The sequence below is a fragment of the Pogoniulus pusillus genome, chromosome 17, assembly GCF_015220805.1.
Source record: "Pogoniulus pusillus isolate bPogPus1 chromosome 17, bPogPus1.pri, whole genome shotgun sequence".
Classification (NCBI taxonomy): domain Eukaryota; kingdom Metazoa; phylum Chordata; class Aves; order Piciformes; family Lybiidae; genus Pogoniulus; species Pogoniulus pusillus.
In genome coordinates, this window is record NC_087280.1 from 13,840,027 (window position 1) to 13,855,575 (window position 15,549).

A 15,549-nucleotide genomic window follows, 5' to 3' on the forward strand; every position below is an offset into this window, starting at 1 on the left:
GATCCACAGAGGAATGGGCTTGAAATGCAGCAAAAACATTGCACATTGTGTCTAAGTCACACTGCAGTCTTGGGCATCTGGCTTTAGCTCCTTGGCTTAAGTTTTCTAAGGTGAAAGGCACAGATGACTCCACCTTTAAGTGCTCAATACCCTCCAGACTGGCTCTGCAGTGGGGTCTCATTAGTCAGGAAGTATAGCAGCCCATCGACATTCAGCATTTCAGGAGGGAGCAGAGCATGGCTCCATGCATCTTTTGGACTATTGAGTTTACCCTCAGTAGTTTCCTGCCAGGAAAGTGCTCACGACATCCTCAGTATTTCTGCATCAACTGCCTTTCTTTGTTCTGTTGAGTACCGAATTGGTCTCAGAGCTCTGTTTGACCTTTGCTTGTCTGTGCTTGTCTCATTAGGTCACCCAGATCCTTAGCAGCACTGATCCGGATATCAAGGCCTCCCTCACTGTGTCGTGCTCGGGAGAAGGAGACTGGAGCAACCTCGGGCAGCCTCGATTTCAAGAACTTATTAATCTGAAACTGAATCCTGATCCAGTTCTGCCAGAAATGGATGGGGTGTCTGAGTTTGCAGAGTACGTCTCTGAGACAGTTGATGTGCCGTCTCCATTTGATCTCCTGGAGCCACCCACCTCAGGGGGCTTTTTGAAGCTTTCTAAACCCTGCTGCTACATATTCCCTGGGGGAAGAGGTGACTCTGCTCTCTTTGCTGTCAATGGGTTTAACATCCTTGTGGATGGTGGCTCTGACAGGAAGTCTTGCTTCTGGAAGCTGGTGAGGCACCTGGATAGAATTGACTCAATCCTGCTCACTCACATTGGTGCAGACAACCTCCCTGGCATCAATGGGCTGCTGCAGAGGAAAGTTGCTGAGCAAGAGGAGGAACAATCCCAGGGCTCTACCAACTACAGTGACTGGATGAAGAACTTAATTTCTCCCGAGCTAGGGGTGGTATTTTTTAATGTTCCTGAGAAGCTGAAGATGCCTGAATCATCCATGAAAGTAAAGAGAAGCATTGAAGAAGCTTGTCTGACGCTGCAGTACCTCAACAGACTAGGCATTAAATCAGAGCCTCTCTACAGGGTGGTGAGCAATACCATTGAGCCTATTACACTCTTCCACAAAATGGGAGTGGGTAAGCTGGACATGTATATCCTGAACCCTGTCAAGGACAGCAAAGAGATGCAGTTCCTAATGCAGAAATGGGCTGGTAACAGTAAAGCAAAGACTGGCATCATTCTTGCAAATGGGAAAGAAGGTGAAATTTCTGTTCCCTATCTCACATCCATCACAGCCCTGGTGGTGTGGCTTCCTGCAAGCCCAACAGAAAAAATTGTAAGGGTTTTGTTTCCTGGAAATGCTCCTCAGAATAAGATACTGGAAGGTCTTGAGAAACTCAAGCACCTGGATTTTCTGAGGTACCCAGTGGCAACTCAGAAAGATATCACTTCTGGAATACCTCCACCTGTGCTGAAGCAGACCAAAATTAAACAAAGAACTGACAGCAAAGAGAGTCTCAAATCTTCCCCCAAGCCTTCAGTAACAAAGCAAGCTAAGAAAGAAGAGGCAGTTGAGGAGGGGAGTAAGGAGGTAAAAGCAGAAGTTACAAAGGATGCAAAAACAGAGAAAAAAATTAAAGAGCACTCGGAGAAAATTCCTGAGAAACCTGTGAAACATGAAAAGATAAAGACAGAAACAAATGATGCTCTCAAAGCTGAGAAAAGAAAACTGGCAAAAGACAAGGCTGGAAAAAAGCATCTCAAAGAGAAGGTATCCAAACTGGATGAAAAGAAAGACAAAGAGAAGAAAGAGATTAAGAAAGAGAAAAAGGAGTTTAAAAAAGATGATGGAAAAAAAGAGGAAAAAAAAGATTCAAAGAAAGAGGACAAAAAGAAAGAAACCAAACCAGAGCCCAAAAAAATTTCTAAACCAGACTTGAAACCATTTACCCCAGAAGTAAGAAAAACATTATACAAGGCAAAAGTTCCAGGCAGGCTCAAATCTGAGAAGGCCAAAGTCAAACCAGAAAAGGATGTACCTGCTGACCTGAAGGCATCACTGATGGAGAAGGCCCCGGTACAAGCGGAGCCAGGAGAGACCTCCATAGCTGAACAGAGGCTAGTCCTGTCTTCACCAGAAGATCTTACAAAGGACTTTGAGGAACTGAAGCACGAGGAGAAAGAGGCCTTGCAGGAGGCTCCAGAAATACCTGACGCTGAGGTTAGTGATAAGCTTATGAGAGCACCTGAAACAGAGATAAAAGACTCTGCTGACGTGATTGCTCAGGTTTGCCTTGAAGAGGAGCTGACTTTGAAAACAAACATTCCTGATCAGGGAATGACTACTGCTGATATGGGAGCAGCTCATGCTGCAAAAATAGAGGATGAAAGAAGGACAGTAGATGAAAATCGTGACATGAGGTATTGCAAGGGAGGAGCTGAGCGGGACAAGGAAGCTCAGCTGTTTCCAGACAAAGAACAGGTACCATCACAGATAGACGTCTTAGACAAGGGTGTTCGGCTGTCAGCCTTCAGAGAGGAAGAAAAAGAGGAAGAGGAAAAAATCTCTTTGGATAGAAAACAGAGGGAAGCAAAAACAAAGACTTGTGAAAAGCATATTGAGGGGACAGAGCCACAGGAAGGGGGTGAGAAGGAAAGGCGAGAAGATGTGATAGAAAAGGCAGAACTAGAAGAAAAGGAGGAACAGCATGCGAAGGCAGAGGAGAAGGTGGACAAGAATAGAGCCTTCTATGAGCTGAACCAGGAGAACAAAGTGCTTGCTGCTACAGAAAAGGAAAAAGAACTTAGTGGCATGGGTGAGAAAAACAAGTTACTTGGAAAGGATGTAGCAAAGGAGGAGTCATACCTGAGCAGTCTGCCCATCCCACCAGGAGCAACAGCAGAGCATGTCTCATATATCCAAGATGAAACTATCCCAGGCTACTCAGAGACAGAGCAGACCATTTCTGATGAAGAGATACATGATGAACAGGAAGAGAGGATCCCACACCTGAAGTATGATGTCAATGCCTACGACATTTCTGTTCCTGACCGCCCAGGCTCGTTTGAAGCAGTGCATGGAATACAGGCCGTGCCTGCTGCTGACCTTGCAGCCAAGGGCTATGCTGCTCAGGAGTCGGAAATCCTAGCGTATCCTACAAACATCGTGGCAGCACCTCTAGCTGAAGAAGAACATATATCCTCTGCTACCTCCATTACAGAGTGTGATAAGCTTTCATCTTTTGCAACTTCAGTAGCTGAAGATCAATCTGTTGCATCTATAACAGCACCACAAACAGAAGAGACTGGGAAAAGCTCCCTACTTCTAGACACGGTGAACAGCATTCCCTCTTCTCGGACAGAAGCAACCCAAGGTCTTGACTATGTTCCCTCTGCTGGCACAATTTCTCCCACATCATCCTTGGAGGAAGACAAATATTTCAAGTCTCCACCTCCTGAAGATTTCCATGCATTAGCAGAAGGAGAGAGAAAACTGGAAGCTCAAAAAAAGGGTCCTCACGAAGAGGCAGAAGATGAAGAGGAAGAAGAAGAGGGAACTCCAAATATTGAAATGCCCAAGAAACTCAGGGGACATTATGATGTCCCCATGCTTGCTCACCAAGGCTGTCCTGATCCTGTGTTGATCAGTGTCCCCACTGAAGCCATGCAAACGTCTGGCCTGCCGTTCTCTGCTGAAGAAGCGCCGTTCTCCCAGGCTGACTCCGCAGAGGCTGAGGAACGATGCATGAGTCCTGATGACAGCACAGTCAAAATGGCCTCTCCCACCCCATCTGGGCCCACCAGTGCAGGACACACACCTTTCCACCAGTCTCCAGTGGAGGAGAAACTGGAAACAGTAGATTCGGATCTGTTTGAAAAACAAACAGATGCTACTGCCAAGAAATTAGAAGGCCAAACTTCTCCTGTGGGGAAGGCAGCCAAGAGTGAACCTGTTGGAGAAGATGACATCTCTGCAGCTAAATACAGACATGAAAAAGATGTACCTGGACCTGTGCAGCACAAACAAGACTTGGCTAGCGACGTTCCAGTGTCTCCTGGGGACCGAGTGCAGGAGGAACCAGTGGGGAAGGAGGAGCTGCCCTGGCTGTCCTACCACAAGCAGGACACGGTGGTGATAGGGGAGGAGGAGGAGGAGAGTCCTGTGCTGCCCCGACCCAGCACAGATGTGTTTCTGGAGACAGGAAAAGAGCAAGGAACTAAAACAATGACAGAAAATGTAGTGGGATTTTCCAAACACCTGTCCTTTGAGCCACTCTCTGCCACAGAAACACCTCTAGGAAGTGTGGGTGCTCCACAGTTCACACCCCAAAGCAAATCAGAAAGTGACAAATCTTCGCCAGATGACACCAAATCACTTTCTTTCACAGAAGAAAGCATCAGTAAAGCAAAACCCTCAGACACTTCGAAGGGAGTGGCTACTGAAGAAGGAAAACTGCTGTGTTTCACAGAAGACACCTCAGAAGAAGAAAAATCTTCTCACATTTCCATCAAAGACATTTCTCCAGAAGAAAGCAAATCCATTTCTCTCACTGAGAGTCCCAGCAAGGAAATCTCTTCGGATCCTTTTGCTAAAGGAATCTCTCCTGAAGACATTAAATCTCTTAGCTTCACAGAAGAGACACCTGCAAAAGAAAGAACTTTGTCTGCCTTTACTGACAAATTCCCTTCAGAAGCTGTGAAGTCTGTGGGTTTCACAGAGAAGAGCCCAGCTCCATGTGAAAAATCACTCAACATTTCTGCCAAAGAATTCACAAAAGAAGTATCAAAACCTTTCCCTTGCCTAGAAAGTAGCCTGGTTAAAGACATTTCACCCACGGATACTTCGACGGAAGAGATGTCTCCAGATGACAGCAGTTTATTTTCTGCGGGGGAAAAGGGCTCACTAAGGGAAAGAACTGCAGGCTTGGACTCTCAGGAAGTATCTCCAGAGGCAAAAGGCTTACACTTTACAGACTCTAGCCCAACTGAGGTTAAAACATCTTCACACATTTCTCCTGCAGATGTAAAATCATACAGGTTCAAGGATGGTCGAGAAGAAAGATCTCCAGAAATGGAAGACTTCTACATGAAAGATTTAAGCTATGAGAAGAAAGTGTGGTTCCCAGAAGAGGTGGAGGAGATCCCTGTTCAGGGACGGCGTCAGAGATATGATAAAGAGAGAGAAAGCACATTCTTGGATGAGGTACCCGAATATGAAACAAAATCCCTTCCTAAGATGGGAGAAGAGGAGGTCCTGTCTCCTACAGTGCCTGGTAGTGACACCTGGAGAAAAGGAGAAAGTGAAACATGGGGCTCTGCATATGGGTATCTTCAGGACGGGAGAGAGACTGGAAGAGGTGGGAGGTTACCCAGTGAGGAGGGTGAGGGTCTCTGTCGTGATGGAGGCAAATCTATGCTACTGCAAGCAGAGACAGAATGTTTAAAGGTGAAATCGTCTGACTATGAAGAAAAGACACAGAAGAGTGCCAAGCCCACATCAGAAACAGAGAAAGTGGAAATCACTCTCTCAGAAAGAACACAGATAGAAAGCTCCCTTCTGTCTTCTCAGTATGTCTCTGGTGAGGAAAGTCAGTCCAAAGCATTAACTGGAAGCAAAGACAGGCAAGAGCTGTCACTGACATCTAAACAGGATTACTCCTACTTAGATGATGATGAGAAAGCTGCCCTAGATATCTATGCAAAGTCTCTAGACCAAGCACTGACAGCATCTCCGGTGCCTCTATCAGCTGCTGCTCTGGAAAAGGAGATTGGCACACCACCAGGAACTGAAAGGCCTCACAGGTTAGACCAGTACTCACCTCCTCTGTGGGAGAAAGTCTCACTGAAGGACACAGAGAAGAAATCAGACACCAGTGCTTTGTATCAGGACTGTAAATACAAACCAGACAGAGAACAAGAGGACGACTGCAAACCCATTGAGGCTCTTCATGGCTCTGCAGGAAGCAAAGAGCAGATGGCAGCAGCATCTACTCTGTCACAGTCTGCCAGACCAGCAGAATATGAACACATAGCATCATCCCCAGAAGAACTCTCCCCTCTAGGACAAGGCCCTTATCCAAAGAGCAGTGCTGCTGCAGGTTCTGCCAGCCAAGTGGCCTATCCTCCAGAGGCCTTTTCTAGGAGCAGCCCTGAGCCTTACTCCTATGAGGAATACAGACCCGGAGGTGATGAGGGTTCCACAAGACAAGAGCAAGAAGAAAGAGAGCCAACTCCCTACCCTGATGAAAGAAGTTTCAAGTATGCAGACATCTATGAGAAGATGATTGTGTCTGGAGGTGGACCCTCTCCCTTCGCACCCAAGGGGGCAGACATCCCAGGCCACTCAGACAAGGTGCCAGCAACATCGCTGATCTCTCACAAAGGTCAAAGTTTTCATGTCTCTGCAAAGGAAGAAGAGTCCTGCCTTTATACCTCTGCTGAGAAGGAGTTGTCTTCTCCAGCATCTCCTAAAGACAGAACAGATTCAGCCTTTGACTATACAGACATCCATGAAAGATACTTGCCCCTGTCTGAAAAGGAGAAGTCTAGGCTATCTGAAGGACAGGAAAAGCAGAAGGTGTCCTCTGCTTTGCCAGCAGAACTGAGCCCTGAGCTGCACCCATCATCCACAGGCACAGCATTTGGTTCTCCCTCAGCCACGACAGACACATTTTATCAGGAAAAGAGACAGTGTCCGGATGAGAACATCATTTTGTCTGGCCAGGAGCAGCTGTCTCTGTCCCTGAAATCCAAAAGCCCAAGTCCCAAAGACAGGTACTATGAGAAAGGGGGACGTGGGGATGAGAGCACGAGTGACTCAGAGCTAGAGAAAGGTGCTAAGGAGAAGTCTGAGAAGGAGTTCAAGCTGCAGAGCCCTGCTGAAGCTGCAGGCACAGCCTATGCACACATCTCCCCAGTGGACAAGTTTCGTGTATCAGAACCCCTTCTGCAAGCCACCCGTCAGGAGTCCACATCCCCCAGTTCTACTGCCTCATCACCCTCGGATTCAGGCTGGAAAGAGGAATATAGAAGTCAGAAAACTGCATCAGCCACTGCTGTGGGGATGTATGTTGGAGGTTACAGTGACCTGCCTGATGCAGGCAGAGATGAGCAGGCTTCTGAAATGTCCTGTTTAAGACAAGATTCTTCAAAGAAGAGAGAGCTCACTGGAAAATCCACAAAGGACTCTCATTTCTGCATCACAGATTATCCAGGTGCCATGGTGGAATCAGGGTTCCAAGAGCAAACCACACACTTGAAATCTGGAGAGCAGAAAGAGGGATGCACAAAGGGTGGAGCAGGAGAGGGCAGAGCGATGGAGAGCTCTTCTAGGTTGGAGTGCTCCCTGCTAGGAAAGAGTGAGACATCTGGCATGTTCAGGCACGACCCAACCGCAGCAAGCCGCCTAGGGGATGTCTCTCTCCCTCTGAAGGCTCCTGCTTTGTTCTCAGACCAGGGGAAGAAAGATGAGTACTTGGAGGTGTCTGAGAAAATCAGCAGCCTTGACTCATCTTTCACTAAATTTGCACCCCTTAGTCCCTATGAAGAAGATAAGTTGTTCTCCAAAGCTGTGGAAAGAGAGTCTGTGGCCCAGCAGCAGCTGAAAGATGACTCCAGCCTGTCAGAGGAACCTTCGTCTGAAGCTACCACTCCTGTGATACAGACTACAGCGGAAAGTTTCTACTCCCAGATGTTTTCCACGTACACAGGTGCAGGAGCAGAACAAGGTACTAGAAGTCTCTGGGATGTGTCTCCACGGATTCCAGATGATGCTGTGAAAACACATGCAGACGAAGCCAAAGACTTTGTGTTTGCTGAAGAACATAGTTCCCCGTTTACAAAGGCTGTGGGTGACAGCATTTCTCCACGCAGAAAAGAGTCCCCGAGCTCACAGCCCACGCCTCTCTCTACAGAGAAACAGCAGCAGCCCAGTGTGAGCAGCCCAGAGCAGAAGGCACCGTTTGCAGAACAGCTGATGACACTGACATCTCTGCCCGATGTGCTGACATCGTTTCCTCACCACCAGCGTGAGGATGAAACCACAGCCAATGGCCCGACAGAGGTGAGCAGCAGCCTGCCAGCGTTCCCGAGTACATACCACACACCAGAGGCAAAGGACGACAAACCATGTCCTGACACTGACAGCAGCTTTTCTCCATGCACAGGCAAAGAGGGCATGGAGAGGCAGAGCCGTCCTTCCTCTCTGATGTCCCCTGATCACAGTTTCCAGCCCTTTTTCCCAGGTGTGCAGAGGGGTGGAAAAACAGAGGACCATGGAGATGCTTCCCATGAGATGGAGCCACGTGTAGGAGGTAGTTTTGATTGTGGACAGAAGTTTTCCTCGTGTGAATACAAGCAGAGGAAGGGAGAGCTCTCACCTTCATTCATCAACCCAAGCCCACACGAGCTGTCTGAAGACAGTGACCTGTCACAGGAGGATGGTCATCCTTCAGTGCAAGGAAGACCACCCCACGCTGCCAGTAGCCCCATGCAAAGTGCCACGGTGGAAGAAACCCCTCCAACATCAGTGAGCGATTCTGGAACTTCCCAGTCAGACTCAGATGTCCCACCTGAGACAGAAGAGTGTCCATCCATCACAGCAGATGCCAACATGGACTCAGATGAAGATGCTGATTTCCTTCCAGTGGACAAAGCTGTGGGAAATGCACATCATTCGAGTTCTAGATCCAGCCATGATCCTCCGCCTGTTCCAATGGTAGATCCCCATCCCCATCTTCCTCACCCTGATGTCTGCATGGTAGACCCTGATATGTTGGTGAACGAACAAAACATGAGCAGAACTGATAAAATTTCCAAGAAAGATATAAAAGACAAGAACAAAGGTGTGAGGAAGCCTTTGAGCAAAGCCAAATCTTCCTCACCTTCCCGGAAACTGGACGCGAGAGGGAAGCGATCGCCCACCCCAGTGAAACAGCCAGTGGACAAATCTCCAAAACCTGCCACTGCCAAAAAAGAGGGAGGGGAGAAGCCCAAACCACGCAGTGCACTGGCACAGCCTCCTCATGCAGAGGATGAGTTATCCCGGAGTAGTCACAGCAACCCTGGCAAGAGCCTTGTTAATGGCATCAAAGCGAACCCCGGTAAGACATTTTTGCTTAAGCATGCATCTTCTCCTTAGGTCCAAGACACAGAAAAGCAGTGGGTTAAATGTGGCAGGACAGAGTTGGGCTTCCCAGTCAGGCACAGAAAGTTATAAGCAGTGAGAGGTGGTCACACAAATCAAAAGATGAAAGCCTTGAGGAGAACTCTTAACCTCTGTAGATCTGAATGCAATCACCTCTGAAGACAGACCTGTACCTGTGAGACCTAAGGCAGAACTTTACAGGCCAAGACTTTGTTCCACCCAGGGGCTACATCTGAGGAGGGGCAGCAGGTGGTTAGAGGTGAGTGCCATTAAGGAAATGCCAGCAACTGCAAGACACAGGACATGTATGTTTGAACAAGAGATAGCAGCCTCAGCCTGTCAGTGGTAAGAGCAGCAGCTGGGCACTGCGGCGAGCTGTCCACACTGGTAACCAGTGGCTTTTCACTCACAGAAGAGCCCACCCAGAGATAGTTCATGGAAGGGAAAAACACAGAGGTTTCTGCATTTCCACAGGGAGCAGCAGGGAGAGAAGGGACAGTCCTGGGGAGGGATGTGTATGTGTGTATGGGTTACTGAGTATAACAGCTCTTGCCTGACCATCTCTCATCTTCTAAATGTAAGTAGCAGCAAGTGAAGAAAAGAGGTACAAATCATAGGAAGGAGCAGTAGAGTCCCTGGAATAGCAAGAATGGCAGAAAGCCAGGATGGAGCTTCCAGAGGACTACTGTAATACCCTAGGACAGCTGACAAAGGCCATCAGAATGGGTTTCTTTACCAAATGTGTGTTATTAAACAACAATTAGCAGTAGCTGTTGATTGGGATGACAACTCTGCTGAAGGTAATAATGAAGGGGTTTATTTTTACTCCTTTCTCTAGGGAAGGCTTCTGAGCACAAAGCCTTCCAGTGCCTCCCCAAAGAACAGCAGAAGCCCCCTCCCCTCCTAAGAGCTGTGCCAGCACTGTCCCCAGAATGCCCCCAGTTCACCTCTGAGCAACAGAGCCCAGAAAAGTCTTCATTTTTTTTTTGCTGCAGCTGCAGGGGAAAAAAATCCTTTTCTAGAATTCAAGCCTTTCAGTGTTAAATTGAGCATTTGTCCTTTCCAGGAGGGTTTTGATAGCCTCTGTTTTGTTTTTTCCAAAGCTTCCAATAGCCCCAAGAGCAGTTTGCCTGTGCCCATGGGTCCACCTGTCTATGTGGACTTGGCATACATCCCCAACCATTGCAGTGGAAAGAACACAGATCTGGAGTTCTTCAAGCGGGTTCGAGCATCATATTATGTTGTGAGTGGGAATGATGCAGCCAATGGAGAACCAAGCCGTGCAGTGTTGGATGCACTCCTGGAAGGGAAGTCTCAGTGGGGGGAGAACCTGCAGGTAGGTCATGGAAATGCCAGGGAGTGTGTGTGAGATGCTTCTGGTGTCACAAGTGCTGGGGAGAAGGTCTGTGTCACAAACATTTCCCGAGCGGGAGCATTCTAAAAGGAAGCAAATGGTACTGGGCATGACCTGCTCTGCAGGCTTAGAAGAGTTACTGTTTGTACCCAGGAATTCTGTGAGTGGAAGCAGTTCCAGATCCTTCTGAGGGAAGAAAGCATTTAGAGATCACACACACCTCCTCATCTGCTGCAGGACAAGTGTATCCTCAAGAGAAAACGAACACTCAGGTCCCTGAGTTGCAGGTTGGGTCAACAGGCACATCGGGCCTACTATCAGGCCATTAACAGTGACACTCTCAGCATTGTTCCTTTGCACACTGAGGGATCTTTTTAAGGCTGTTCCTGGAGCTGCTCCCCCCTGCACTGCAGCCATTTTCATCACTGTGGTGTCAGTGCTGCCAGTGTGCAGCCAGCTTAGAGCCTCGTTGTGCTGGTACTGCATAAAATAAAGCCCTGTCTCTGCCTCAGAGAACCTGACATCTGAAAGACATTAAGTAGAACAAGCAGTACCAAGGGTACAGTGTTCCAAAATTAATGGGAAATTTTAGCCTTGGCTCCTGTGGGCATTGTTTGTCGCTGCAGTTGTTCTCAGACAATCAATCACCCCTGCTGCTTTCTTTTCCCAGGTGACTTTGATCCCAACACATGATACTGAGGTGACACGAGAATGGTACCAACAGACCCATGAGAAACAGCAGGAGCTAAACATCATGGTACTGGCAAGCAGCAGCACTGTAGTGATGCAGGATGAATCTTTTCCAGCCTGTAAGATCGAATTCTAAATCTCCCACACTTTGCGTTCATCCATTGACTCTCCAATCACCAATGCAACATCAGAGACGCCATCTAATCACAGTCCAGTTCTTCTCTGGTTTAGTCCTCTACATGGTTCCCATTTGTCAGGCAATCGGGTATCCATCTAGCTCAGCACTGGATGCCATGAGAAAGAAGTGCAGGGCTCTGTAATATTCTGGACTGAGCTAAGATTTCTCGCAAGAGCAGTTGCAGGCCAGGGGCACTTTTACTTTCCCTGCTTTATTCTGCTGCCTGTACAGTTTCTGTATACTATCTTGGCTGCCTTGCTGCTGTGAGAGCTTGTTCTACTCTCTTCCTGGCTGCCTTGCCATTTAACTTGCAGCACCATGAACCTCGTCTTTCTGGTGAGGGCTGATGTGCTGCTGCTGCATGTAGACAGTGCATGGGGGCAGGAGGGCAGAGGAGAAAATGAATTTGCAAAGAAAATGCACATAGGAGATGAGGGAAGGTGAAAACCTCCAACTGTAATGTGACAGTGAAAGTCATCCTTCCGTCACCCACCCTGAACATACAGGTGGTATTCAGAGCAAGGGGACCTGTACTCCATGTAGGCAGGGCCACCGTTTGCCAGCTCTGCAGGCTTCTGTCTCATGTCTTTGATTGTGGCATCCTGCAGCACCTGCTGGTGCTGCTGCAAGAGCTGGGACGAAGGCCGCATTTGTTTGGGGGTGTCGGTGGGAGGGGGAGGTGCAGCCTGTTGTTTGCTACAAAGGGCACATCCCTAACCTGCTAACTGGAGCTTTGCACGGTGACCAACTTACTCCTGCACATCAGCCGTGTGACAGCAGGAGGCACAGAGGGGCTGTTGCCTGAACAGTCACACAGAAGGAGCATTCAAACGCACAACTGTAGCCCCCTCTAAAGAAGAAGGGCTGAAACAACCCTGGCCGCTGTTGGCCTGAGATGTATGAGAAACCTCCCTGTCCTTGTAAACCAAAGGGGCTCCTGAGGAGTGTGGTGAGACCCCCAAGGAGCTCACCTGCCACCCTGAGCACGGCTCTGGCCAGGGCAGCTGTCATATGACAGCTCCACAAGCAGCAGCAGTTTCCTTGCTGCTTGTGTGCTGGCAGTTCAAGCCTCTTAGCTGTGTTCAAGCATTTTCTTATCACTCTCTAAGTGTGCACGGTGTGGAAATAGGACTTGTGGTGTGAGGAAAGAGAAACCCCTTCCAAAAGCACTTGGGGAAAGCAGATTACTAAGAGCAGGTGCCCTTAGTTCCTCCACCACCATGGCAGGGACATGCAGACTCTTGTTGCCAGCACAAACGAGGTGCTGGCAGAGCTGTGCTGTGCACACCTTGCAGCCTGCTCTGGGCCATGTTCTTGCTCTCTGGCCCTCTCGGCAGGGGTGTAGTTGTGTGCTGTGAGTGCATCCTTGCTGCCCAGCATCTCCCTTGGTGTGCACACCCAGCCCAGCCACAGGGCTCCAGCCCTTCAGCAAGCGCAGCGCAGGAGGGTGAGTGCTGGGGTGTGCTGAGACTGCAATACCAGAGAGCATCTCGGCAGGGTCTTCTGACAAAGCTGCCTTTCCCTGTCTGTAAGACACGCAGGGTGGCAGCAGGGTGTGCTCTGGGGGAAGGAGAGATGAGTTGGGAAGCAGTGCTGCAAAGTGTGACGTACAACTCGGAGGCATTTCCATCTGCTGTGTCACCCGCTGGGCTTGGCCCCAAGCCGAGGTCTGACTCCATAGCCTGCGTCGAGCTTGCCTGGGACACTGCAGGCTCAGTGCTTGTTTGTTGTTGTCGTTTTTTTTGTTTTTATTTTTCTCCTTTTTATTTTTGGTGTGGCAGCTGACATAAATAAAATGCTGCTTAGAAACCTGCTCCTAGGACTAAGACGGATTTTCTAGGGAAATGGTTTATTTTGCATTTAATTTATATATTTATTTTTTACATTAGGCTGCATTTGGTGTGGCTGTAATCTTCTCATTTGTACACGTTGACAGGACGCCCTGTGCTCTTAGCGTCAGTCCAGAGGTTTCTCAGTACCAATATTTCAATGCTGCAATTTAACCGACGACGTAAAAAAGACCATAGAGAACTTGCTGGCAGGGAAAGTAGTCCCCGCTTGCAGCCTGCAAGGCTCTCTGGAGCCGGCAGCTGCAGGACAAAGCCGAGGCTGGCAGCCCCTCCCCTGGGAGCATCCTGCCCTTGTTAGGAGCAGGGGAGCTTACTCAGGGATTGAGCAAATCCCTGCCCTGTATCCAGTTTATTCAGGGACCCAGGGTGTGTCTGCCAGTAGCACAAACATTGCTCGCTGCAGCCCGATGGGGCCATGAGTGGTGGTGACAGCAGCAGTTGCAGGCAGTGACACACCTGCTCTGCTCCCTAGAGCTGCTGGGGGGGGTGGCTTCAGAGCTGGGGAAGATCCTGGCTCCCCAGTCAGGGACTGGCTGCCAGGCAAAGCAGTCACAGGGTTGCCAGCAGGGAAACAAATGTGACCCTCATGGATTGGATCCCTGTGAGCGTGGCTAGGAGGTAAAAGCTAATGCACTAACTTTAGATAGACCCACACATGAATGTTTTCTCAGTTTTAAACTTGAAGCAATTCTGACTAAGCAGCAGTCATAGTGAGGCTTTGCACCTCCAGGTGCTGCGCTCCTGCGCCGCAGCTGCGCTGCTCAGACAGCTTTACCCTACACCAGTTTGCTTCCCTGTCCTCCAGGCTCCACACTTTCTAAAGGTCTTTTGTGGCAGTCCGTTCTGCCTTCACCTTCTCTCCCTTCTTCTTTGTCTTCCTCCTTTCAACCTCCCTCCCCTCCTCCTCCTCCTCCCTCCCCCATCCCAATCCCCTTCAAAACCTACAGGGAAAAAAAAAAAAACAGACTTGTTAAAACAATGCCAATTTGTAAAGAGTCTGACCCTGCTCAGGCTGCAGGAGCCAGCAGAACCCATCCAGAGCCAGAGGTAACACAAACAACACTAGAAAGAGAAACAGTTAAACTCTGCTTTTGCTTGTTTCTGCATGTGGGCAACAATGCGTAACCTTCCTGTATGTAATAGGTACAAAGTACTCTTTTAAACCTATACTTAAAAAAGTGAACGTCTTAACTGTATTGAAATGGCAACTTGTGCTCCTAGCTTCTTCTATGCTAAATGTTTAAGAACAGAGCCCTGATTCTTTTCTTCAGCATCATGTTTCTCTTTCAGTTTAGTTCCTTGAGTTTCGTCCTTTTGCCCATTTCCATGTGAAACACTCTGTAACTAACTGCTGTCAGGAGAGGAGCCCAACACATCAATAATAAAGCCACATTAATTGCGAACAAGAACTTCCAGTGGGTCCTGGCTTTCTTCCAGCGAGTCGCTGCAGCAGGCAGGACGCTGCTGCCCTTCCCGTGCCAGTACTGCATCCTCCCTGGCGGCTGCTAAGCCTCCTGTGGCCCCGGGGAAGGGACACGCACAGCAAGGGCATGGTGGGGCACCAGCGGGGTGATTTACAGCTTTAGCCACCTCCCTTCAGAGGACATCCTGAGCCCTGCTCAGCAGCCAAGGGCCGAGCAGGACGCAGTCCCTACTGCCCAGGCACAGAGCCCTGTCCTGCCAGCACTGCAGCTCCTGGGATCTGCTCTCCGCTGTGGCACTGTACCTGCTCCTGCACTTCTTGGAGATGGCAGCTGTGGCCAGCACTGTGGACATTCCTTAGGCTGGGAATGTCTCTTATCCTGGGGGATGCCAGCCCACGGCACTGCTCAGCCAGGTGCTTGGGCCACCCTGCCAGATGCCATTACTGCTGTCTCTGGGAGGGTGTGGGCAGGATGGGGGAGTAAGCAGAGCCCTGGGCATGAGTGGGCTCCAGTGCTGCTCTCTCATGAGGAGCAGGCTGGGGCTGCAGCCTTAGCCTGACAGGCACCAGCCAAGGCTTCTGTTCCTCCAGGTCTCTAATGCACGGTTATCCATGAAAGTCAGAAGCTTCCTCACACCAGAAGGCAGACCCTGGCACACAAACTCACCAGAGCAGGCTGGCAAAGGGGCCAGGCTCCCTTCCAGCATAGTGCTGCACTTCAAGTGCAAGCAAGCACCACTTTCTTAAACACCCAAACAGGCAGCAAGGGACTGTTAGGCACAAGGAAGACGACACAGTACTCAGGACAACAAGGTACGGCTCAAATAGGAGGAGCCCACCAGGCTGTCCCAGCAGCTCTGCTCTACTGCAAACCACCCTGGGACCTGGTAAATCAGGACC

General features: G+C 49.3%; 1 protein-coding gene across 2 annotated transcripts in view; it reads left to right on the top strand.

The window, feature by feature from the left end:
- Window positions 1–14,635, top strand: part of MAP1A (microtubule associated protein 1A) — a 54,386-nt gene extending 39,751 nt beyond the window's left edge. For both annotated transcript variants that reach the window (XM_064157754.1, XM_064157755.1), the window contains 3 exons: window positions 410–9,110; window positions 10,258–10,490; window positions 11,179–14,635. In XM_064157754.1, coding sequence (XP_064013824.1) covers window positions 410–9,110; window positions 10,258–10,490; window positions 11,179–11,334 — 9,090 coding nt within the window. In that variant the 3' untranslated portion in view covers window positions 11,335–14,635. The remainder of the gene's footprint in view (window positions 1–409; window positions 9,111–10,257; window positions 10,491–11,178) is intronic.
- The last annotated feature ends 914 nt before the right edge of the window (window positions 14,636–15,549 follow it).